Source organism: Rattus rattus, chromosome X (assembly GCF_011064425.1).
Source record: "Rattus rattus isolate New Zealand chromosome X, Rrattus_CSIRO_v1, whole genome shotgun sequence".
NCBI classification, from domain to species: Eukaryota; Metazoa; Chordata; class Mammalia; order Rodentia; family Muridae; genus Rattus; species Rattus rattus.
In genome coordinates, this window is record NC_046172.1 from 86519524 (window position 1) to 86544095 (window position 24572).

At 40.4% G+C, this 24572-nt stretch overlaps 1 protein-coding gene across 1 annotated transcript; it reads left to right on the forward strand.

The window, feature by feature from the left end:
* The first annotated feature begins 1829 nt into the window (after positions 1 to 1829).
* Positions 1830 to 21964, forward strand: Arl13a (ADP ribosylation factor like GTPase 13A). The gene is given in 8 exon segments (XM_032889440.1): positions 1830 to 1888; positions 2254 to 2324; positions 11680 to 11929; positions 12874 to 12979; positions 13437 to 13627; positions 21528 to 21711; positions 21804 to 21822; positions 21825 to 21964. Coding segments are annotated over 8 exon segments (1020 nt in total).
* The last annotated feature ends 2608 nt before the right edge of the window (positions 21965 to 24572 follow it).

The following is a 24572-nucleotide window of genomic DNA, read 5'->3' on the forward strand; positions in this document are numbered from 1 at the left end:
TTGAAGTAGAAGGGACACTAGTGGGTAGTGGGAAAGGTGAGGGGAAGAGATTGAGAGGATCCTGGTGGGTGAGTATAAACAAAGCCTGTTATAGACATATATTAAAGTATACTGATGAAACTCATCATTTTGTACAGTTAATATAACGTAACAAAATGTATTAAAAAAGAAATCGACATGAAGATATTACCAGCCTTATCTCAAAGGAGATAGATAGCTACTGTGGAATGAAGACACCTTGGTTCTGCCCTTTTACTCTCTTGGTTGTATTAGCCTCATGAGCAAGACTAGAATAAAGTAGCTTTTAATCATGGGCCATATATATATGCATGCAATGGTCTGATGCAAGCCAAAGCCATTCTCCAGCAAACCTTTAAGAAAGCTAATTTCTCCGGTGACCTGTACTCAAAGACAAGCTATGGGGTGTCTCTGTTTGAAAATAACCACGCTCTAAAACAGGGGATGACTGGATGACTGTGCAGAACAATGTTACATCATCCACTAGTAACTGGCATGCAAACCGCTCAACAAACAGTGACACAAAGCCCATGTAGGTACAAAATGACATCTTTCTTTAACCCCGCTGGTTCTTCCTGCAACTCTGGGCTCCAACAAAATAAGCTATTACAGAAAGGTAAATCATAATCAGAGAGTGAAGGCTTGCTAGAATAGCTGCAGACATCGAGATGGCAATGAACTCGGTTGCACAGGTGGAGGAACTAGAACTCTCGGCAATTGCTGGCGTCAGTGTAGCATGTCATGGCCACTTTGCAAAACAGTCCAGTAGTTCCTTGAATGCTTCAACACAGGGGCAGTGTATGACACAGAAATTACTCCCAGTGGTATACCCACAAGAAATGAACACATCCCCACCCACTTACCCACACACATTTATAGCAGCATTACCTTGAAGACAGTAAGTAGAAACAACCCAAATGCCCACTATCTGATAAGTAAATGAACGAAATGCGATATACCTACTATTTTTAGGTCCTAAGAAGGAATGAAACCAGGGGTGCTGGCACATGCCTTTACTCCCAACATTCAGAATACCTTGTATATTCAAGGATATCCTGGTCTATGTAGTAAGTTCCAAGCCAGCCAGAGCTATGAAGTAAGAGTCTATCTCAGAAAATAAAAAGGATTCATACATGCTGCACCATGGAATCCTGAAGCAGCTGCCTGTCTTTTACTTAGGCCATCATTTTCAAGTCAAACTGCACATTAAACTTACTTGAGAAACATATGTAACTCCCTTAGAGTCTTTGACAGTGATGCGCCTAGATTGGAGCTTAATATTGGTTGGTCTACTCTAGGTGATGTCTGAGGTCCCTTCCAGCTTTTAGGAACTGGATGAAATCTATGAAAAATGGGTCAATACCACCCATATCTTTGAAGCTGAGGCAGTAACAGAACCAAGCCCAATAGAGAAGTGTTACTTAGCAGAGGTCCTCCAGTGGTTCTTTAAACTAAGCTGGTTCTTCTCCAATACATCATTCCACCTCTCCTTAAGACCAAATGAAAATATTCCTAGTAGTAACAAACTAGAGCTAAAGGGATAGGGTCCATGTGATTGTGTCTGTGTGGTAGGCTGCTTTAGGAACAAGTCACCCTATTTTGTGGGAAGCTACATTATTAGCACCGACTCATCACTGGAGCTCCCCTATAGCATTTGCATCAGTAGGCTTGGTTGAATGATGCAACAGAATTCTGACAGTCACGGCCTGTCTGTTTATCAGCATCCGTAGAATAACAAACTGACTCAATTCCCAATCGATGTGATTTGTCATTGATTTCTGTCCTGTAGTAGTTAAGAACCAAGTTGCATCATGTTCCGACTTTTGACTGCCTGCTGGTCTCGTCAGAAGGCCACAGAAGGAAAACAAAGGTAACTTTACAACCACTTTTCTACACCCAATCTGGAATTACTTCCCACATATCTGCCTCGAGTTTCACGAGGGACAAATGATCATGAGGCATTTGGGAAGTAATTAAACAGCAAATGCAAGATTGGGAACAGAGCTGAGAGACCATGAGCATTCTGTATATTGAATGTATCAGGGAGGGAAAGCATCCTTGGGGGATTTGGGAGGGGTTGCCACGCCACTACCGCCACCGTGATGGGGCTTTTAAAGATACATAAATTGAGACTACTGTAAGCAAAGCTTCAAACACAGAGAAAGAATAGAATTCTTTACCTTAAAAACTAAGTGGGGTTGTGGTTTTGACACATTTTTCTTTTTCTTCTTCCAGGAATGTGACTATCATTGTCATTGGCTTGGACAACTCTGGCAAAAGTCATCTTGTAGCGGCCTTTCAAAGATGTGAGAACAAAGAACAATAGTTTCTGGTGTGGGTCTGCCAGTGCTCGTTCCGTCTTAGCCATACTTCCTGGCCCTCAGTTTCTCTCCTATAAAGATAAATACCCCAGTCTCATTAGGCGTTGACAAGCTGTTTATATAGTCTGTGTCACTTGTTCCTTTTGTAAGAAGTTCCAATTGAGAGTCCTCACATGATGTCAATTATGAATGAGCTACAATGTGTAAAATATTGGAGTCAATTTTGAGGGATCACATGTTTGGAATGCTGTCTAGTTTCAGAGCTCAGTTCATGTGTAATTTGGCCTAGATACGAGACAAGTGCAGAGTAATAAAGAAGTGTAATAACACAAAACTCTGTGACAGCTGATATTGGAAGTTAGAGCTTGAGAAATGTCAGTTCAAGTTTAGTACCACATCTCCAGCTTAATGTGCCTCAGCGAGTTGAGCATGATTCACCTGGGCTCCTAAATACTAAAGGACAAAAATCAATGACAGATCACATCAGTTGGGAATTAAGTCCCTCGACATTTCTAGAAGTAGTCACGTAGCATTGTAGCAATCTGCTATAGTAGTTGGAAAACCCCCAACTACCTTTGAATCAATCAGAGATCAGCACAGAGTCTGGTCCATCATCCATGTTTATTGGATCAATACAGGAGTGTGGTGACATGGTTGAGATTTATATAACCTGCCAACCCTCAGCAAAGTAGAGGAAATGGTTGCCCTGACACCTGTCCATAGTCTCCTGCCTGAAGTTTTGTCAGTTTCCTTGGACAACAGTGGTCTTTTGGCTGGTCTGGCTTTTTCCTCTAAGAGCGATGTAAAAGTCTAATCCTGACACGCCCCTGCTTGGCATTGCTCCACGTCTCCCCATTGTTTTTTAAGCAAACTTTACCCACCTTAGTAGCATAAAAGGTCCAGTGTGGGCTTCTGACTTCTCCTCCCAGCTTCATTTCCCAAGTCTTCACACATAATACTCTAGTACAAGAAAGCAAATGCTTTGCCATTTCTCTGCCATATTTTACAGTGCTGCATTTCCTGCATTTTAACCCCTCTGTCATCTACTTAACCAATACCCTCCAGAGCCTGGCCACAAGACAGCCCTCCTTTACTCCTTGAGCTGCATCCCTTGTTCACACCCTCTAGCAGACACTTATCCCAAGATCCTTGCAAAACTCCAACTCCACCACTAACCTTGGAACCCCATGAGAAGAAGAAATAGCTTGTTTCCTCTCTGAGTCTGTGCTGTCAATATCGTCCATAATCAGTCTGGAAATTGAAGTCCTCCACCACTCTCCTGAGCTTGTATGTTGCCTTTTTAGAACATCTCCCCCAGGTCCCAAGAGCACCTCCAAGTGCGTTTTAGTCAACACCCCAGCCTAGTATGCTCCCTTAGATGCAACGCACTTGACTCCTTGTGTCTCCGAACTCTGGTAGGCAGAAGTGATCAGAAGTAAACGGTTACAGGGAAGTCACAGAACCAGGCAGGACAAGTTACAAGATTACCGAAAAGAATGGAAACAGTTTCCTAGAGCTCCACCTGCCTCAGTCCTGGATTCCCATTCAGTCTGGGTGGGGCCTGGGAACCCACAATGTGAGAACTCCCCAGGCATTTTTGATGGCCTGCCAGATGTGGGAAGCTCTCATGTGAAATTAACCACAAGCTATTTGTTTGAGACTGGTGTCTGTTCTCCATTCTGACTCCGACAGCATAGTGGATGTAGCTTGTTTTGCATAACTTGCCTTGTGCTCAGTGAATAACTTAAGGCTGCCTCATAAATGCATTGGTTTATGGTAGTGACTTCATTCACAGTGACATTCTAATGGGCACTAATGTCACATTCTGAAGGATGTCTAGGGCTACCTCTCTTCATGCAGGCTCACTTAGAGTCAATCTAGTAGGTTCCTCTATGCTCAAAATGGAATAGCTCACTTTTCTTGCCCCTGCACTGTTTGTTTTAAGATGAATGCCACAAACGTAATTGTCTAGGAAAGAAATTGCAGGCTACAAATAGTAACTTGTACAGCTATTTAAAGATACCAGTTACAAAAATAGTTTCATTATCGATGATACCATCCACTGTTTTGCATGGCATGATTATATGGGGCAAGAAACCCAAACATGAGCAAAGACATGTGCCCTAAATAAGAACATTGTGTTCTGTGAGTCTCAAATCTCACTGTACATTCTATCCACCTGGATACTTAAAAAAATATTTATTTTATATGTATGTGTGGTTTGCCTGAATGTATCGAAGTGAACCGTGTGCATGTCATGCAGTGCCAGAAGAGGGGAATAGATCCTCCTGGAAGTGAAATTACAGACAGGTTTGGGCTGCCATCAGGCTGCAGGAACCCAAGTCCACCTAGAAGGCCAGCAAGTGCTCTTAACTGCTGCACCCTTTCTCGAGGCTCAGCCTGAGTGCTTTCAAAACAATTCCAGAGAATGGAGACTTAAGGTGTTTGAAAGCCTCAGAAGGTAAATTTGGAGAACAATGAGGCAGTGATCAAAGTCACCTAGGAAGCTTTCCGACCTCTTTTTTTTTTTTTTTTTAATGGTTACTGGGATTTTTTTTTCTCCATCTTTATTAACTTATATTTCTTATTTACATTTCGATTGTTATTCCTTCCCGGTTTCCAGGGCCAACATCCCCCTAACCCTCCCTCCCTTCCTATGGGTGTTCCTCCCCATCCTCCCCCACTGCCGCCCCCCCCAACAATCACGCCTTTCACCAGGGGGGTTCAGTCTTTGGGACAAGGGCTTCCCCTTCCACTGGTGCTCTTACTAGGATATTCATTGCTACCTATGAGGGTTTGGAGCCCAGGGTCAGTCCATGTATAGTCTTTGGGTAGTGGCTTAGCCTTCGGACCTCTAATCCAGTACTCGGAAGCTCGATGTTTGAGTTATATGCCCTCATCCCCCATCAGAGGATGCTGAGACACAACCATAACTAAGTTTCATAGTTCTCAGGAGTAGTGATTTCCAAGCTTTAAAGTGCAGAAGAATCACATCAGGACCATGCTAACCATAGCCAGTGTGTCACAAACGGTCCAGATGCCTCCATTCCAGGGTTGGAGATCCTGAGATCCTGAGTCCAGGGTAAGAGTTAATAAGCATATCCATGAAATTCTGAAGCACACTACCCCAAACCATATTTCATAAAACACCCAGTCAGGGATATAGACATGAATGAAAGTTGGAATTTTCTCTCATGGTGTTTATAAATGAAGAGAAAATAAAATTAATCCAAATTGACAAGGAATTACTTCTTGTGGCATCTAGTGTCATCAGCAACAGATTGAATTATTGAAGAAATTAGCTTTAAGTAAGGCAATCAAACAAACAAACAAAAAACCCCCACGAGAATAGCCTTATATTCTGACAGGAAAAAAAAATAACAAAACTTTTCAAGATGCAAAAAAACTCAAAGATTTTTAAAGTATCACTTCTTTTTTACTTTAATTGTTAATTTTTTAAGGGTGTAAGTACATCATTTTCCTACCTCCAAACCCTCTTTACTCTCTTATAAATTCATAGTCTCTCTCTCTCTCTCTCTCTCTCTCTCTCTCTATATATATATATATATATATATATATATATATATATATATATATTTAAAAGACACAATTTTTAGGGTCCTACATGAAGACCAAGCTGCACATTTGCTACAACTGTGTAGGTGGCCTAGGTAGCTATAATTAAAAAGATCATTGATTAATACAAAAACTGAAGAATCTTAATCTTATGAAACCACATTAAAGTGGCCATATTATACTCACATACAGATATTGGTGTCTATTTATAATGTAAATAAAGCTTTTCAAAGTCTGAATCTGAAAGCACATTAAGTAATTTGGCCTAATGGTGTTTTCTTTTTTCTTTCTCTCTCTCAGCTCTCTTTTAAAATTCACTTTACATCCCGATCACAGCCTGTCCTCCCTGCTTTCCTCCCAGTCCTGCTCTTACAAATTCCCTTCCCATTACTCTTTCCCCCTTTTCCTCAGAGAAGGGGAAGCTCTCCCCACCATGGGCACTAGTCCACCCTGGACATCCATTTATAGTAGGTCTAAACACATCCTCTCCCACTGAGGCCCAACCAGGAAGTCCAGTTAGGGGAAGTGGATCCAATGACAGGCAACAAAGTCAGAGACAGCCCCTGCTTTAATTTTTAGGGTCCCACATGAAGACAAAGCTGCACATTTGCTACAAATGTGTAGGTGGCCTAGGTCCAGCCCCTGCATGATCTTTTTGGTTGGGTGGCTCAGTCTCTGTGAATCTCCATGGTCCCAGGTTAGTTGTCTTTTGCTGTTCTTCTTGAGTCTCTATCCCTCCTGCTCCTCCAATCCTATCCCCCCACTCTCCAAAGGCTCTCCAAATATGCCCCTTTCCATCTGCTGCCAGGCAGTCTCTCCCACCGGGGGACAAGAACATGCTGGGTTCCTGTCTGCAAGCATAGCAAGAGCAGAGCATCACAACAGTGTGAGGAGCTCTCTTTTTCACGGATGGGTCTCTAGTTAGGGCACAGTGGTCTGTCCATTTCCCTCAGTCCTGCTCCATCTTTATCCCTATAAATTTTTCTAGAGCAGGACAAATTTTTGGAGTTGAAGGTTTTGTGGCAGGTTTGAACTTCTCCCTCCACTGGAAAACCCATCTGACTAAAGGAGGTGGCCACTTCAGTCTCCATATCCTCCTCCCATAGACTCCCTGGAACATCACCCATTCCAGGTCTCCAGCTAATCCCAGAGATGACCCCCACCAATTGCCACTCTCCCAGCCCTCTCCCACAACCCCTCTTCCCACACCTAATCCCTATCCTACACCCTCCTGCGCCCCTCTCTACCCTTCCTTCCTTCACCCAGCTCTGATGACTATTTTATTTCCCTTTCGGAGTGAGGTTCATACATCATCCATTAGGGATGATCATCCCTGTTTATTACTTACTTTCTTTGGGTCTGTGAATTGTAATACAGTTATCTTGTACTTTATGGCTAATGTCCACTTATAAGTGAGTACATACCATGTATGTCTTTCTGGGGGTTACCTCACTCTGAATATTTTCTAGTTCCTTCCATTTGCCTGAAAATTTTATTATGTTTTTGTTTTTAATAGCTGAACAGTATCCCATCATGTAGATGTACCACATTTTCTTTATCCATTCTCTCTCCCTTCTTCAGCTGAGGAACATCAAGGTTCTGGCTATTATAAATAAAGTTGCTATGAACATAGTTGAGCAAGTGGTATAGTGGGGCATCTTTTAGATATGTGCCCTGGGTCTTGGGGTGGAACTATTACCAATTTTCTGAGAAACTGCCACATTGATTTTCAAAGTGGTTGTACCAGTTTGCACTCCCACCAGCAATGGAGGAGTGTTCCCTTGCTCCACATCCTCGCCAGCGTGTGCCATTCTGACTGGTATGAGATGGAATCTCAGTCATTCTGATTTTCACTTCCCTGATGACTAAGGACTTTGAACATTTCTTTCTGTGCTTCTCAGGCATTCAAGATTCCTCTGCTGAGAATTCTCTGTTTGGCTCTCTACCCCATTTTTAATTGGGTTACTAGGTTTGTTGATATGTAATTTCTTGAGTTCTTTATTAGTCCTCTGTTCAGGTGTAGGGTTGGTGAAAATCTTTTCCTCTTCTGTAGGCTGTTGTTTTGTCCTATTAGTAGTGTCCTTAGCCTTGGAAAAGGTTTTGTTTCATGAGATTCCATTTATTAACTGTTGATCTTAGTGCCTGAGCTATTGTTGTTCTGTTTGGAAATTTGTCTCCTGTGCCAATGAGTTCAAGGTAGTTCTGCATTTTCTCTTCTTTTAGATTTACTGTGTCCAGTTTTATGTTGAGGTCTTTGACCCCCTTGGACTTAAATGTTGTACAGGGTGATAGATATGGGTATATTTGCATTCTTCTACATGCAGACATCCAGTTAGACCAGCACCAGTTGTTTAAGATGCTTTCATTTTCCATTGTATGGTTCACGGGTGTGTAAGTTTATTTCTGGTTCTTCAATTCTATTCCATTTATCAATCTGTCTATTTTATGCCAATAACATGCAGTTTTTTTTTATTATTGCCCAAATACAGCTTAAAATTAGGGATGGTTTGATACTCCCAGAAGTTCTTTTATTGTACAGGATTGTTTTACCTCTCCCGGTTTTGTTTGTTTTTTGTTTTTTAGTATGAAGCTGATAATTTCTCTTTCAAGCTCTGTAAGAGTTGTGTTGGACTTCTGATTGGAATTGCATAGAATCTGTATATTGCTTTTGGTAAGATGGCCATTTTCACTATGTTAATCCTACCAATGCATGAGCAAGGGAGTTCTTTCCAACTTCAGAGATCTTCCTCAGTTTCTTTCTCAAGGGACTTGAGGTCCTTGTCCTACAGATCTTTCATTTTTTGGTTAGCATTACACCAAGATATTTTATATCATTTTTTGCTATTGCAAAGGATGTTGTTTCCTTAACTGATTCTTTATGTTGTTCTTTTTGTTTCTAATTTATTGATTTCAGTCCTGAGTTTGATTATGTCCTGCCATCAACTCCTCTTGAGTATGTTTGCTTTTTTTCTAGAGCTTTCAGGTGTACACTTAAATTGCTAGTATGAAAACTCTAATTTTTTTATGAAGATGCTTAGTGCTATGAACTTTCCTCTTAGCACACTGTTTTTGTCTATCATAAGTTTGGGTATTTTGTTTGTTTGGGTAAGTTTGTTTTCATTGAACTCTAGAAAGTTTTTTTTTAAGAAAGTCTTAATTTCCTTATTTCTTCCCTGACCCAGTAATCACTGAGTAGAGAGTTGTTCAGTTTCCATGAGTTCATAGCTTTTCTCTCGTTTCTGCTGTTGTTAATGTCCAGCCTTAATCCATGGTGGCCTCATAAAATACAATTTTTTTGTATCTGTTGAGGCTTGCTTTATGACTGACTATATGATCAATTTGGGAGAAAGTTCTGTGAGGTGCTGAGAAGAACATATATTCATTTGTGTTTGGGTGAAAGACTCTGTAGAAAAATGTTAGGTCCATTTGATTCATAACCTCTGTTAGTTTCATAATTTTTCCATTTAGTTTCTATCTCAATGATCTGTCCATTGGTAAGAGAGGTGTGTTGAAGTCTCTCACTATTATTGTGTGGGATTTGATGTGTGGTTTAAGCTTCGGTAATGTTTCTTTTATGAATGTGTGTGCCCTTGCATTTGAGGCATGTATGTTCAGAACTGAGATGTCATCTTGGTGGATTTTTTTCCTTTGATGAATATGAAGTGTTCCTTCCCATCTCTTTTAATTAATCTTGGTTGAAAATCAATTGTATTAAGTTTTAGAATGGCTACTCCATTGTTTCTTGGGTCCATTTGCTTGGAAAACTTTTTCCAGCCCTTTACCCTGAGGTTTATCTTTGTTACTGAGGTATGTTTCTCATATGCAGCAGAATGATGGATCCTGTTTTCCCATCCAATTTGTTAGCCTGTGTTTTTTAATTGGGGAATTGAGTCCATTGATGTTGAAAAATATCTATGACCAATGATAGTCAATTCCTGTTATTTTTATGGTGGTGGTAGTGTGCGTGTGTGTGTTCGTGTTTGTATGTGCTTCCCTCGGTTTTTGTTTTTGTTTTTGTTTTGCTGGTGTGGAATTATTTCCTGAGTTTTCTTGTATGCAGTTAACATCCTTGGGTTAGAGTTTTCCTCCAAGTATTTTCTGTAGGGCTGGATTTATGAATGGATATTGTTTAAATTTGTTTCCCCACCACCACCTTGGAATATCTTATTTTCTCCATCTATGGTGATTGAGAGTTTTGCTGGTTATAGGAGTATAGGTTGGTGTCTTTGGTTTCTTAGAGGCTGTAAGACAGATATCTGTCCGAGCCCTTCTAGCTTTAGAATCTCTGTTGAGAAGTTAAGGGTTAATCTATTAGGTGTACCTTTAAATGGTAATTGGTCTTTTTCTCTTGCAGCTTTTAATATTCTATGTGCTGTACATTTAGTATTTTGATTATTATGTGATGGGCAAATTTTCTTTTCTGGTCCAATCTAATTGGTGTTTTGTAAGCTTCTTGTATGTTTATAGGCATCTTTTTCTTTAGGTTGGGGAAATTTTCTTCTATGATTTTGTTGAAAATATTTTTCTGGGCCTTGGAGCTGAAACTCTTCACCTTCTTCTACTCCTATTATTCTTAGGTTAGGTCTTTTGATGGTATCCCAGATTTCCTGGACATTTTGTGTCAGAAATTTTTTAGATTTAACATTTTTTGACTGTTGTATCAATTTATTCTATTGTATCTTGTATGTCTGAGATTCTTTCTTTCACCTCTTATATTCTGTTGGTTTTGCTTGTGTCTGTTCTATTTCCAGGATTCCCTCAGTTTGTGTTTTCTTTATTGCCTCTATTTCCATTTTCAAGTTTTGAACAGTTTTATTTCCTTCACCTGTTTAATTGTATTTTACTGTATTTCTTTTAGGGATTAATTGGTTTCTTCTTTCAAGGCCTCTACCTGTTTGCTTGTATTTTCCTGTATTTCTTTGAGGGATTTACTCATTTCTTCTTTAAAGGCATCTATCATCTTTATAAGGTTGGATTTAAGGACTTTTTAGGCTTCGGTTGTGTTAGGATATCCAGGGGCTTGCTGTAATAGAGTATCTTTGTTCAATTTATAACTTTAACGTGTGTTATATAGTAATGGTAAACACAGGGGTGGACAACACTTTATACAGACTTTATAAGGACGGTGTGAGGGATGTTTTTCTACAATAAACAAGATCTAAATTGGTATTTTGTGGGTGGGGGGAGGTATGGACCAAGCACAGAAGGGTAGAGAGAATGGCAGTTTGTGAATAGCTCAGGAAAAGATAGTCTATAACATGCATGTAGGCTGGGGTATCTTGGATAGAAACCAGGTCCACTGTGGTTACCATTCAGTTTACTCACTGAAAGCATAGAGCCAGGAAGGGTAGCATAGGAAAACTAGTGATTTAGAAAGAAGCATTGTGTTAGACATGGTGGTCCATGCCTTTAATTCCATCACTCAGGAAGAAAAGGCAGTAGGATCTGTCTGAGTTCTAGGACAGCCTGGTCTACAGAGTGAAATCCAGGACATTTAGAACTACACAGCCAGTGAAACCTTGTCTAACACACATACACATGCACACACACACACACACACACACACACACACACACACACACACACACACACATGTGCAAAACGCACCAAAGAACCAGAAAGATGTATCCATGATTATGAGCAGGCAGGCAGGCTGGCTGCTTTAGTAGGATTTCTGAGAGCAGGTTCTACAAAAGGATGAACAAATTTTTCTAACTAAATTTTTGCCACACTGTGGTCATTTCTCCTCTCCTTCCATTTGTAGTAATTCCTAGCAAGATGCACAGTGAAATGAGACCAACACAAACAACACTTCTACTAGATGATTATCAAGTATCTGTCTATGACCTAACTGGAGACCTAAAGGGCCGTGAAAAATGGCCAAACTACTATGCTGAGGCACATGGGCTTGTTTTCGTCGTGGATTCTAGTGACATAGCACGTATACAGGAAGTGAAGATCATCTTAACTCGCCTAATGTTTGACAAAAGGGTATCAGGGAAACCCATCTTAATGTAAGTTTCTGCCTTTGGGGCCTGCTTTCCCTTAACAAATTTGTGTCATGGAAAAGGTATAGAAATGAAGGGCATCTTTTGTCAGAAGGTTCTAGATCTCTTTAGGCTCGATGAGATGACAAGATTCAGTTCACTGGTGACTGTTTGCAAGAGCCACATTTTACCACGCACAGCCATGTGGGACATGATACCTAATTGTATAAACGAATTCTGAACCTTCAGCAAAGAGAAATAGTATCTAGATCTCTTATCCCCAACCCTGGACTCTTCCTGAAGACTTTAACTGAACTTGCTCGGGTTTGAGTCTCTGACCCTGAAACTTGATGGCTGAGAGCAAACCCTCTTTTGTACAATCAGTTCCAATGCATTCATCCCCCAGTTGGTTGCTCAGACTATGTAACTGGTACTCATTTTGTGGCGGAGATGATTCCAGTAGCCTGTCACTGCTCCCCCCCTCCAACTTCCCTTTTTGCCATGTTCATTTCTCATTAGCAACCCTAACTAGAATATGAACAGAGCTTCAGAGATGTAAAACCTCTACATCTCTTCATATCCCAATTAGTGGTTGTAATTAAAGTATTACTTATGATATAAAGGAAGTGGAAAAGCCACCCCTGGGGTTATCTGTAATCAAATGATTTGCTACTTTTCCATTGAAAGTTATTTAAGAAACTGTCTAAAGCACATCTCACTGGACTTCTGCATTTATACTGCCTTACGCTACCCCTATTCCATTTTTTTTGTTGTTTTTGTTTATTTATTTGAATTTTTGTTTGTTTGTTTGAGACAGGGTCTCAAAATGTAGACCAGGCTGGCCGGTAACTCATGAGTTTCACCTGCCTCCCAAGTGCTGGCACTAACATCATGTACCACCACGCTGAGCCTTTCCCTTCCCTTTGACTTTACCTTGGCTTTATTCTTCTTATCGTTATGCCCTGTTCTAGCCTGGCAAACAAACAAGACAAGAAGGATGCACTTTTGCCTTGTGATATCATTGAGTATCTCCTTCTGGAAAGACTAGTGAATGAGACTAAGTCTATGTGCCGAGTGGTAAGTGTAAGCATCATCTGGTTTCCTTTCCTCTAGGTCCTGGCTAATGTAACCAAGGCCATGTCTATTAGCTTGGGGTCAAAGTTTCTCTCCGTAACAGGCAACGTCTGCAGTGATTATTTATAACTTAAGAATGACAACAAATATTATGCTCTGCCTTCAAAGCCATTCTGTATGATTTTAATATCCTCATCTTATAGATGAGAAAGCTAAGCAGCCAAAGGATTTTGTAAACTTGCTTAAGGTCACACAGTGAAGGTACAGGCATTTTATTATTAGAGGGCTTCTATGCTCTTCCTCTGCTTTCTCAGATGTAAACTCTGAGTATCTCTTTGAAGTCAAGAACTCACTTAGGCACAGTACAACTACCTCTGTTATTTTAATGACAGTCATCAGGCCTTTAGGCATCAAAGGTCCAGGGATTCAGGTCTGAGATCTTCTTTTCTATTTCTTATAGGAGCCATGCTCAACCATAAGAAACCTTCCAAAGAGGCACCAACAGCCAATAGTTATAGGGCTGCGGTGGCTATTAGCTGCCATTGGGGATCGATACGATGAGCTGTGCACTCGACATCAAACACCTAGTATGAGCAACATCTCAAGCTCCAAGAACATCAGAGGCTGTGGAGAAAGATGCTCATCAGACAGGTACTGAGTTCATTTCACTAGCTTTACTGATAAGAAGAGAAGTGGGAGTCAGTCTTCAACATGACCCACAAGTTCTGAGTGGTTTGTACTCTGGGCATCAAGTCTTTCAAAATCTGATGGCCCAAGTGGACTATGGCAATGCCCACCAACATTGCAAGGACACTAGTAGTCCTGGCACAACATCAGTAGTCACTTGAGTGGGATGAAAGGCATATAGGTTAAAAAAAAAAGTACCCTGTGCACAGGGTCCCAAGAAAAGGTGGGGCAGGCCCTTCTGGTTGCTGCCCTCACAGAGAGCTGACACCCAGCCCGGAGGAGTGACTTCAGGCCTGAGACCAGAGGTAAGATCAACTTTTCTGCTCCAAGTGACCTACCTGTTGGACTCAGAATACACAAAGGCAAAATTCCTCTGGAACAAGACACCTCTGGTTTCTAGCTGAGCCCTAACTTCTTGATCCTGGCCCACAGCTCCCATACGCAAACCTTGTGGGAGAGAAGCTCATCGCCAAGACAGGTGGGCACTCCTGAGACTGCAGGCAGGAGAGACCCGGCCAGTACTGCCCACGGCACTTTGCCCACATCCCTGGCCCAAGAGGAAACTGTATAGGGCCTCTGGGAACAGGAAGATAGGGGCATTCAGGCTGCAGGTCCCCTACAGTCCAGACCATGACTGGATCTGAATGGATCCACTCAAACAGCTCCCTGCACCCAAATCCCGAGGGAGGGAGACATAGACCTTCAGAGGGGCAGACATGCCTGCCCACATTTTTGACTCTAGAGGAAAACACCTAGCACCATTTGGGCCCCCTGCACACAGGGTCCTGAGAAAAGATGGGGTAGGCCCTTCTGGTTGCTGCCCTTACTGAGAGCTGAAACGCATCCCCCGAGGAGCAACTTCAGGCCCAAGACCAGAGGTAAGAGCAACTTTTCTGTTCCAAGTGACATGCCTGGTGGACTCAGGACACACGCCCACAGGAACAGCTGAAGACCAGTAGACAGGAAAGACTACACACCTGAAAGCAGAACACTCTGATCCCATAACTGGCTGAAAGAAAACAGGAAAACAGGTCTACAGCACTCCTGACACATAGGCCTATAGGACAGTCTAACCACTGTCAGAAATAGCAGAACAAGGTAACACCAGAGAAAAACCTGATGGCAAAGAGGCAAGCACAGGAACCAAAAGCAACAGAAACCAAGACTACATGGCATCATTGAGCCTCAATTCTCCCACCAAAGCAAACTGAATATCCAAACACACCAGAAAAGCAAGATCTAGATTTTAAAATGACATTTGATCCTGATGATGGAGGGACTTCAGAAAGAAGACATAAAAAAGAACTTTAGAGAATGCAGGAAAACATAAATAAACAAGTAAGAAGCCTACAGAGAGGAATCACAAAAATCCCTGGAAAATTACAGGAACACAATCAAACAGTGACTGAATTAAAAATGGAAATAAAACAATAAAAAGACACAAAAGGAGACAACCCTGGATATAAAAAAACCAAAGGAAGAGATAAGAGTCGAGATACAAGCATCACCAAAAAGAATACAAAGAGATGAGAGAGAATCTCAGAGACAGAAGATTCCATAGAAATCATTGACTCAACTGTCAAAGATAATGTAAAGCGGAAAAAGCTACTGGTCCAAAACATACAGGAAATCCAGGACTCAATGAGAAGATCAAACCTAAGGATAATAGGTATAGAAGAGAGTGAAGACTCCCAGCTCAAAGGACCAGTAAATATCTTAAACAAAATCATAGAAGAAAACTTCCCTAACCTAAAAAAAGAGATACCCATAGGCATACAAGAAGCCTACAGAACTCCAAATAGATTAGACCAGAAAAGAAACACCTCCCGTCACATAATAGTCAAAACACCAAATGCACAAAATAAAGAAAGAATATAAAAAGCAGTAAGGGAAAAAGGTCAAGTAACATATAAAGGCAGACCTATCAGAATCACACCAGACTTCTCACCAGAGACTATGAAAGAGAAGATCCTGGACAGATGTCATGCAGACCCTAAGAAAACACAAATGCCTGTCCAGGTTACTGTATCCAGCAAATCTCTCAGTTAGCATGGATGGAGAAACCAAGATATTCCATGAGAAAACCAAATTTATACAATATCTTTCTACAAATCCAGCCCTACAAAGGATAATAAATGGTAAAGCCCAACATAAGGAGGCAAGCTACAACCCTAGAAAAAGCAAGAAACTAATCATTTTGCAACAAAACAAAGACAAGCACACAAACACAAATTATAATCCAAACACAAATATAACAGGAAGCAACAATCACTATTCCTTAATATCTCAACAACAGTGGACTCAATTCCCCAATAAAAAGACACAGACTAACAAACTGGATAAGCAATGAGGACACAACATTTGCTTACAGAAACACACCTCAGAGACAAAGACAGACACTACGTCAGGTAAAAGGCTGGAAAACAACTTTCTAAGCAAATGGTCTAAAGAATAATAGCTGGAGTTGCCATTCAATATCGAATAAAATCGATTTTCAATCAAACATCATCAAAAGATAAGGAAGACACTTCATATTCATCAAAGGAAAATCCACCAAGATGAACTCTCAATCCCTGAAATATCTATGCTGCTCCAAATACAAGGGCACCTACATACATAAAAAGAAACTTTACTAGCTTCAAAGCACACATTTCACCTCACACAATAATAGTAGGAGATTTCAACACCCCACTCTCATCAGTGGACAGACCATGGAAACAGAAATTAAACAGATATTTATAGAACATTCTATCCTAAAACAAAAGGATATACCTTCTTCTCACCACCTCATGGTACTTTCTCCAAAATTGACCACATAATCGGTCATAAAACAGGCCTCAACAGATACAGAAAGATAGAAATAATCCCATGCATCCTATCAGACCACCACAGGCTAAAGCTGGACTTCAATAAAAATAAGGAAAGAACGACCACATATACATAGAAGTTGAAATTAATGCTCCTACAATGATAACCTGGTCAAGGAAGAAATAAAGGAAAGAAATTAAAGACTTTTAAACCGAATGAAAATGAAGGTTGGGGATTTAGTTTGTAGAACACTACCCAAACCTGTCTGGGTCCCCTCCAAAAAAAAAAAAAAGAAAAGAAAAAAATTAATAGAAAATGAAGGTACAACATACCCAAAACTTATGGAACACAAATGAAAGTGCCCCAGAGGAAAACTCAGGCTCTGAGTGCCTGCAGAAAGAAAAGGAAAGAATATGATCAGCAGCTTGACAGCACACCTAAAAGCTCTAGAACAAAAAGAAGTAAATACACCCAGGAGGGAGTAGAAGGCAGAAATAATCAAACTCGACTGAAATCAACCAAGTAGAAACAAAAAGGATTATATAAAGAATCAACAGAACCAAAAGCTGGTTCTTTGAGAAAATCAACAAGATAGATAAACCATTAGCAAGACGAACGAAAAGAAAAAGAGAGTGTGTCAAAATTAACAAAATCAGAAATGAAAAGGGAGACATAACTACAGATTCAGAGGAAATTCAAAAAATCATCAGATCTTACTATAAAAGCCTATATTCAACAAAACTTGAAAATCTGCAGGAAACGGATAATTTCCTAGACAGATACCAGGTACCGAAGTTAAATCAGGAACAGATAAACCAGTTAAACAACCCCATAACTCCTAAGGAAATAGAAGCAGTCATTAAAGGTCTCCCAACCAAAAAGAGCCCAGGTCCAGACGGGTTTAGTGCAGAATTCTATCAGACCTTCAAAGAAATCCTCATACCAACACTATCCAAACTATTCCACAAAATTGAAGCAGACGGAGTGCTACCGAATTCCTTCTATGAAGCGACAATTACTCTTATACCTAAACCACACAAAGACCCAACAAAGAGAGAGAACTTCAGACCAATTTCCCTTATGAATATCGACGCAAAAATACTCAATAAAATTCTGGCAAACCGAATCCAAGAGCACATCAAAACAATCATCACCATGATCAAGTAGGCTTCATCCCAGGCATGCAGAGATGGTTTAATATATGGAAAACCATCAACGTGATCCATTATATAAACAAACTGAAAGAACAAAACCACATGATCATTTCATTAGATGCTGAGAAAGCATTTGACAAAATTCAACACCCCTTCATGATAAAAGTCCTGGAAAGAATAGGAATTCAAGACCCATACCTAAACATAGTAAAAGCCATATACAGCAAACCAGTTGCTAACATTAAACTAAATGGAGAGAAACTTTAAGCAATCCCACTAAAATCAGGGACTAGACAAGGCTGCCCACTCTCCCCCTACTTATTCAATATAGTTCTTGAAGTTCTAGCCAGAGCAATCAGACAACAAAAGGAGGTCAAAGGGATACAGATCTGAAAAGAAGAAGTCAAAATATCACTATTTGCAGATGATATGATAGTATATTTAAGTGATCCCAAAAGTTCCACCAGAGAAATACTAAAGCTGATAAACACCTTCAGCAAAGTGGCTGGGTATAAAATTAACTCAAATAAATCAGTTTCCTTCCTCTATACAAAAGAGAAACAAGCCAAGAAAGAAATTAGGGAAGCGATACCCTTCATAATAGTCCCAAATAATATAAAATACCTCGGTGTGACTTTAACCAAGCAAGTGAAAGATCTGTATGAGAAGAACTTCAAGACTCTGAAGAAAGAAAATGAAGAAGACCTCAGAAGATGGAAAGATCTCCCATGCTCATGGATTGGCAAGATTAATATAGTAAAAATGGATATTTTACCAAAAGCGATCTACAGATTCAATGCAATCCCCATCAAAATACCAATCCAATTCTTCAGAGAGTTAGAACAATTTGCAAATTCATCTGGAATAACAAAAAACCCAGGATAGCTAAAACTATCCTCAACAATAAAAGGACTTCAGGGGGAATCACTATCCCTGAACTCAAGCAGTATTACAGAGCAATAGTGATAAAAACTGCATGGTATTGGTACAGAGACAGACAGATAGACCAATGGAACAAGAATTGAAGACCCAGAAATGAACCCACACTTATGGGCATTGATTTTTGAACAAAGGAGCCAAAACCATCCAATGGAAAAAAAAATAGCATTTTTCAGTTGGTGCTGGTTCAATTGGAGGTCAGCATGTAGAAGAATGCAGATCTATCCATGCTTATCACCCTTTAAAAGCTTAAGTCCAAGTGGATCAAGGACCTCCACATCAAACCAGATACCTCAAACTAATAGAAGAAAAAACTGGGAAGCATCTGAACATATGGGCACTGGAGAAAATTTCCTGAACAAAACACCAATGGCATATACCTAAGATCAAGAATCAACAAATGGGATCTTGGCAAAACTACAAAGCTGTTGTGGGACAAGGGACAAAATGGAAACCAACAGATTGGGAAGAGATTTTTACCAATCCTACAACTGATAGGGGTGTTATATCCAAAAATATACAAAGAACTCAAGAAGTTAGACTGCAGGGAGACAAATAACCCTATTAAAAAATGGGGTTCAGAGCTAAACAAAGAATTCACAGCTGAGGAATGCCGAATGGCTGAGAAGCACCTAAAGAAATGTTCAACGTCTTTAGTCATCAGGGAAATGCAAATCAAAACAACCCTGAGATTTCACCTCACACCAGTGAGAATGGCTAAGATCAAAAACTCAGGTGACAGCAAATGCTGGCGAGGATGCGGAGAAAGAGGAACACTCCTCCATTGGTGGTGGGATTGCAGACTGGTACAACCATTCTGGAAATCTCTGGGTTCCTCAGAAAATTGGACATTGAACTGCCTGAGGACCCAGCTATACCTCTCTTGGGCATATACCCAAAAGATGCCCCAACATATAAAAAGACACGTGTTCCACTATGTTCATAGCTGCCTTATTTATAATAGCCAGAAGCTGGAAAGAACCTGATGCCTTCAACAGAGGAATGGATACAGAAAATGTGGTACATCTACAAATCGAATATTACTCAGCTATCAAAAACAATGACTTTGGAAAATTCTAGGCAAATGGTTGGAACTGGAAAATATCATCCTGAGTAAGCTAATATAATCACAGAAAATACATGGTATGCACTCATTGATAAGTTTATATTAGCCCAAATGCTCAATTACCCTAGATGCCTAGAACAAATGAAACTCAAGAAGGATGACTGAAATGCAATGTGTCATTCCTTCTTTAAAGGGAACAAGAAATATCCTTTGGGGAGGGAATAGGGAGGCAAAATTAAACAGAGGGAAGGAACACCATTCAGAGCCACCACCCCACATATGGCCCATACATATACAGCCACCAAACTAGATAAAATGGATGAAGCAAAGTGCAGGCCGACAGGAACGGATGATAGCTCTCCTGAGAACACAGCCAGAATACAGCAAATGTCTGAAGCCGAATGCCAGCAGCAAACCACTGAACTGAGAATAGGACCCCCGTTGGAAGGAATCAGAGAAAGAACTGGAAAAGAGCTTGAAGGGCTCCGAGACCCCATATGTACAACAATGCCAAGCAACCAGAGCTTCCAGGGACTAAGCCACTACCTAAAAGACTATACATGGACTGACCCTGACTCTCCTCATAGGTAGCAATGAATATCCTAGTAAGAGCACCAGTGGAAGGAAGCCCTGGGTCCTGCTAAGACCCCTGAACCCCCAGTGAACGTGGATTGTTGTGTGGGAGGGTAATGGGGGGAGGATGAGAGTGGAACACATACAGAAGGGGAGGGGAGGGGTTGGGGATGTTCCTGGAAACCGGGGAAAAGGGAATAACAAATTGAAGTAAAAGAAAAAATGCAAGTTATAAAGATAGAGAATAAAAAAAAAAAAGGTAAAGCCAACCAAGCAACCAACAGTAAGGCTTCTTGAAAATGGGGCTTCTATTCTCTGTGTTGCCATGTGTAAGACAGAGGAAACAGGAGCCCCTTAAGCAGTCTGTCTTAATTAGGGTTTTATTACTGTGAAGGGACACCATGACCAATGAAACTTTTATAAAGTCAAACATTTTAAAATTAACTATTTATTTCATTTTTACAATCCAATCGCTGCCCATCCCTGTCCCCCCTGACCCTCACCTATTTCCCTTCCCTTCTCCTCCAAGAGGGTGCCCCCCCATATACTCCCACCTAGGTGCATCAAGTCTCTGCATGGTTCAGTGCGTCCTGTTGAGGCTGGCTTACAGTTTCAGTGGTTTAGTCCATTATCATCATGGCAGGAAGCATGGTAGCATGCAGGCAGACATGGTGCTTGAGGAGCCTAGAATTATACTCCTAGAGCCCAAGGCAGTCAGGGAAGAGACTAGCTTGCAGGTTGCTTAGTAAGATGGTCTCTTCTGCATTGGAGTGGAGTTTGAGCATTGGAGACCCTCAAAGCCCATCCCCATTGAAACTACATCTACTTCAACAAGGCCATACCTGTAATGTGCTACTCCTGGGCCCAGAATTCAAACGCGATGGAGTTAGAGGCCACCTAATCAAACAAATCCCATACATCGCTAATGACAATATTCTAAAGATAAATATTCCACAGCCTTACAAAATTTTCAGCCTAGTTCTCTGCTCCAGCCTAGTCATGGAATGATAGGAAAAGGACAGAAATGTTAATATATATATATATATATATATATATATATATATATATATATATATTAAAAGAAGGTGATGAGGGGTTCTGAGAAATCAAAGGCCTAATGTCTTCTTGCTATTTGTTAGCACTGGGCAAAGCAGTATGGAAATGGATAAGGGTAGTGGCGCGTGGATAAAGGGCTTGATGCAGGATGGTATAGCTCAGTGAGCGCTTGCCTCATCATGAAATGTCTAATTCATTCCCCAGTACCAAAAACAAGAAGAAATATAAATCTTGAAATATTTCTGTTTTTTCTTTCAAATGTTCTTAGCTTATCTACCAGAGGAGTGGGTGTGGTCAGAAACAACCACAGACAGCATTTTGAGAAAAGACAACACCTAGAGCATAGACAGCATGTAGAGCAAAGACATTTTGAGAAAAGACAGCATTTTGAGTCAAGACAGCACTTAATTCAACGCTCACTGGATGCTAGGCCCCTAAAGCCAATTTTGCAGGTAAATAGCTTTGTAAACACCATTGCCCGTGGTCAGTAATTGAACTCTTGAGAATTAATTGACAATTTGCTCTTTCTTCCTGAGTATACAAGAAAGATGGTTTTTGAATAAGGCAGAAAAGAATATGTCAGTGGCATGTTGCTCTGCCGTAATCATGGAGGAAGGTGAATGTTCTCGGATTGGAGCTCAAATATCAGACAAGCCTTACGTAGTCAGTGTTATGCAGTACGAGAGACTCAGCTCCATCTGCTGATGCCAATACTCTTTCAAAGGTAATATTGGATCATTAGTTACAGAGCGTTATATGAGGCCTTCCTCTATATCTCTACAGTAGCCATTCCTATTTTTAAGAAGTAAACTCATTTCTCACATTATGGTCTGTTGTTGGGAGAGGTAAGGGACAAAGTTGTTGACCATCTTCGGACAGGCCAGCAGTGATGCCCTAGCATTAGACTGGATACTAAGATGGATTTTGATGGCTGCAGTGATAACTCAATGTTGTATACTTGCCAATGTGATTTGGGAATACATATTGGAGTGACCTGTAGGAGTATATGTTGCTGTCTCCTCTCTTCTCCTTTTCTCAATAAGTATTAGAACTTTTAAAAATGAAGGTCAAAGAGATGGCTCAGTGATTGAGAAACACTCGTTGCTCATGTAGAAGACCAGGTTCTGATTTTGGCTAGCATGGGATCTTGTATGCCTCTTCTTGCTTCACAAGTATGAATGTGAGTGCACATATGCATGTACATACCTTTACACACACACACACACACACACACACACACACACGGGAAAGATTCACACACATTAAAATAAAATAAATCTAAAATGGACGACCATCCAAACTACTAGTCTCCACTTCTTAGATGTCTACCTGAGATAATAATGACAGAGAGTACGCAAAAGTATAATAATAAAGACATTTAAATTACAACATTCCAATAGAAAAGAGCTAAATGGCCTGTAAACAATGTAAAGCTTGTGATCCAGTGACAGGGATAGTCAAATGAGGGTATGAAGTGCATCCACTACTGGAGACAATAGCATTGCCGTAATGATGAGAACTGGGGAAATGAGGAGTTTAACATGTCTTCCTGGCATGCACGTACCGTAGGTCGGGATACTCCTTCACATCAAGCTGCATTCCTGGTGTGCTCCTGTAACTCTAACGGACAGGGCAGTAGAAAAAGAACATGTGGAGCTCCTTGGCTGCAGCCTGGCTGCTCAGTGATGAGAGAGCCTGTCTCAAAAATCAAACAAAAACCAGCCAATCTAACAAACAAACAAGTGAACAAAAACCAAGACAGCAGAGTCAACCTGGCCTCCTTATACACATAAACACAAATACATACACATAGTACTACACACACACAGAAAGTTTAAATGCTAATGATGAGTTTCCATTTATTGACGCGAAGTCTTCCATCACTCAGAATATTATATATTGACTGTCAACTGTCAATGGTCACATCACGACAATGAGTTCTTACGCATACATTTGAGGGACATACTGGTGGCCGAAAAGCCACTAATGAGAAAATGGGCACCAGCTCTTAGGGTAAGGGGTGTGAGGATGAGAGATGAGTAGAAGGAAAACTGTAGAAAATAAAGCATGATTTTCTAGACATCAGCTACTTCTCCTAAATCTTCCCTCATAAAATCAAAACTCATTTGTCATTTTCTATAATAACCTTGGCGGAGACAAAAGCATAGAAACCTGGGACACTGAAGAAATGTTTTGAAGACCTGGTTTCTGTTATATGATGGTACATGGAATGAAAGTTAGAATTTGGAAACTGTGTATGCCTCTCTTTGGTGGAAAGAATAAAACATAAAATAGGCTCTTTCTTTCTCAATTCGAACTTAACAGACTACTGAGTAAACAGGACATGACATTCCTTGTAAGTAACTAGAGCACAGCTCCAAAACTGCCCTTTCATATATTGATTATCACCTGCACTCGGTGGTAACAATTGCTGCGCCAGCAGCTTATGATCATTATTTAATGACGACAGAATCTGGTGGGCCTGGCAAATCATCAAAAACGATATCTCGATATTATTTCTTTGGCTGTTTATCCTCTAATATAGAATGTTTTAACTTCTGGGTACTGTCTGGCTCCCTTCTTTACGCTGGCTGTTCAGCCTCTGCGCGATCTCTGCTCTGGTGGCAGATCACTGATTGCCGCAGGTATTACTTCATCTTCAGCCTGCCAAACTCCTTCAGGTTTTCTGAATAAACTGGTATTTATATTGGTTCAACATGGCCCGCTGGCATGTTCGGTGAATACCGTGAAACGGTGGTCCTTCACGCTGTTGCGCGGTGCAAAATCTCCAGAAATCTCGTCAATATTGGTATTGAAATTGATTGGTGTATCTTTATATCAAATTGATTCAGTCTGATGGATAAAGGACTTGATTTATCCAAAATAAGTCTGAGGAGACAGGATATAATTCAAAATCCCTCATCTCTTTAGCATCATATATCTTTTAATATATATCATGAAATATTAACCATATCTCATTTATTTATAATAATATCAGATGACTCCTTTTGTCTACAACCCTATATTATCTTCAAACATGGATTTCTTCAGTTCCGGATACTAGGGATTAAAAACATATGCTTCCAAGGCTGCTTTCATAAAGGAACCATTAAATGTGATTATTGGCTCAACTAATTAAACAGGCACAGTCTAGGTAAACATTTGGATAATTTGATGTGGATTTGAGACAAGTCATCTTTAATACCGTCATAAAATATCACAATTTTCAGTGTTTACAAACCTTTACCTGGTAAAGAATTCTAGAGTACAGCAGTTTCTGTTTTGGAAGCAACAAATCCCTTCATTGAAGAGT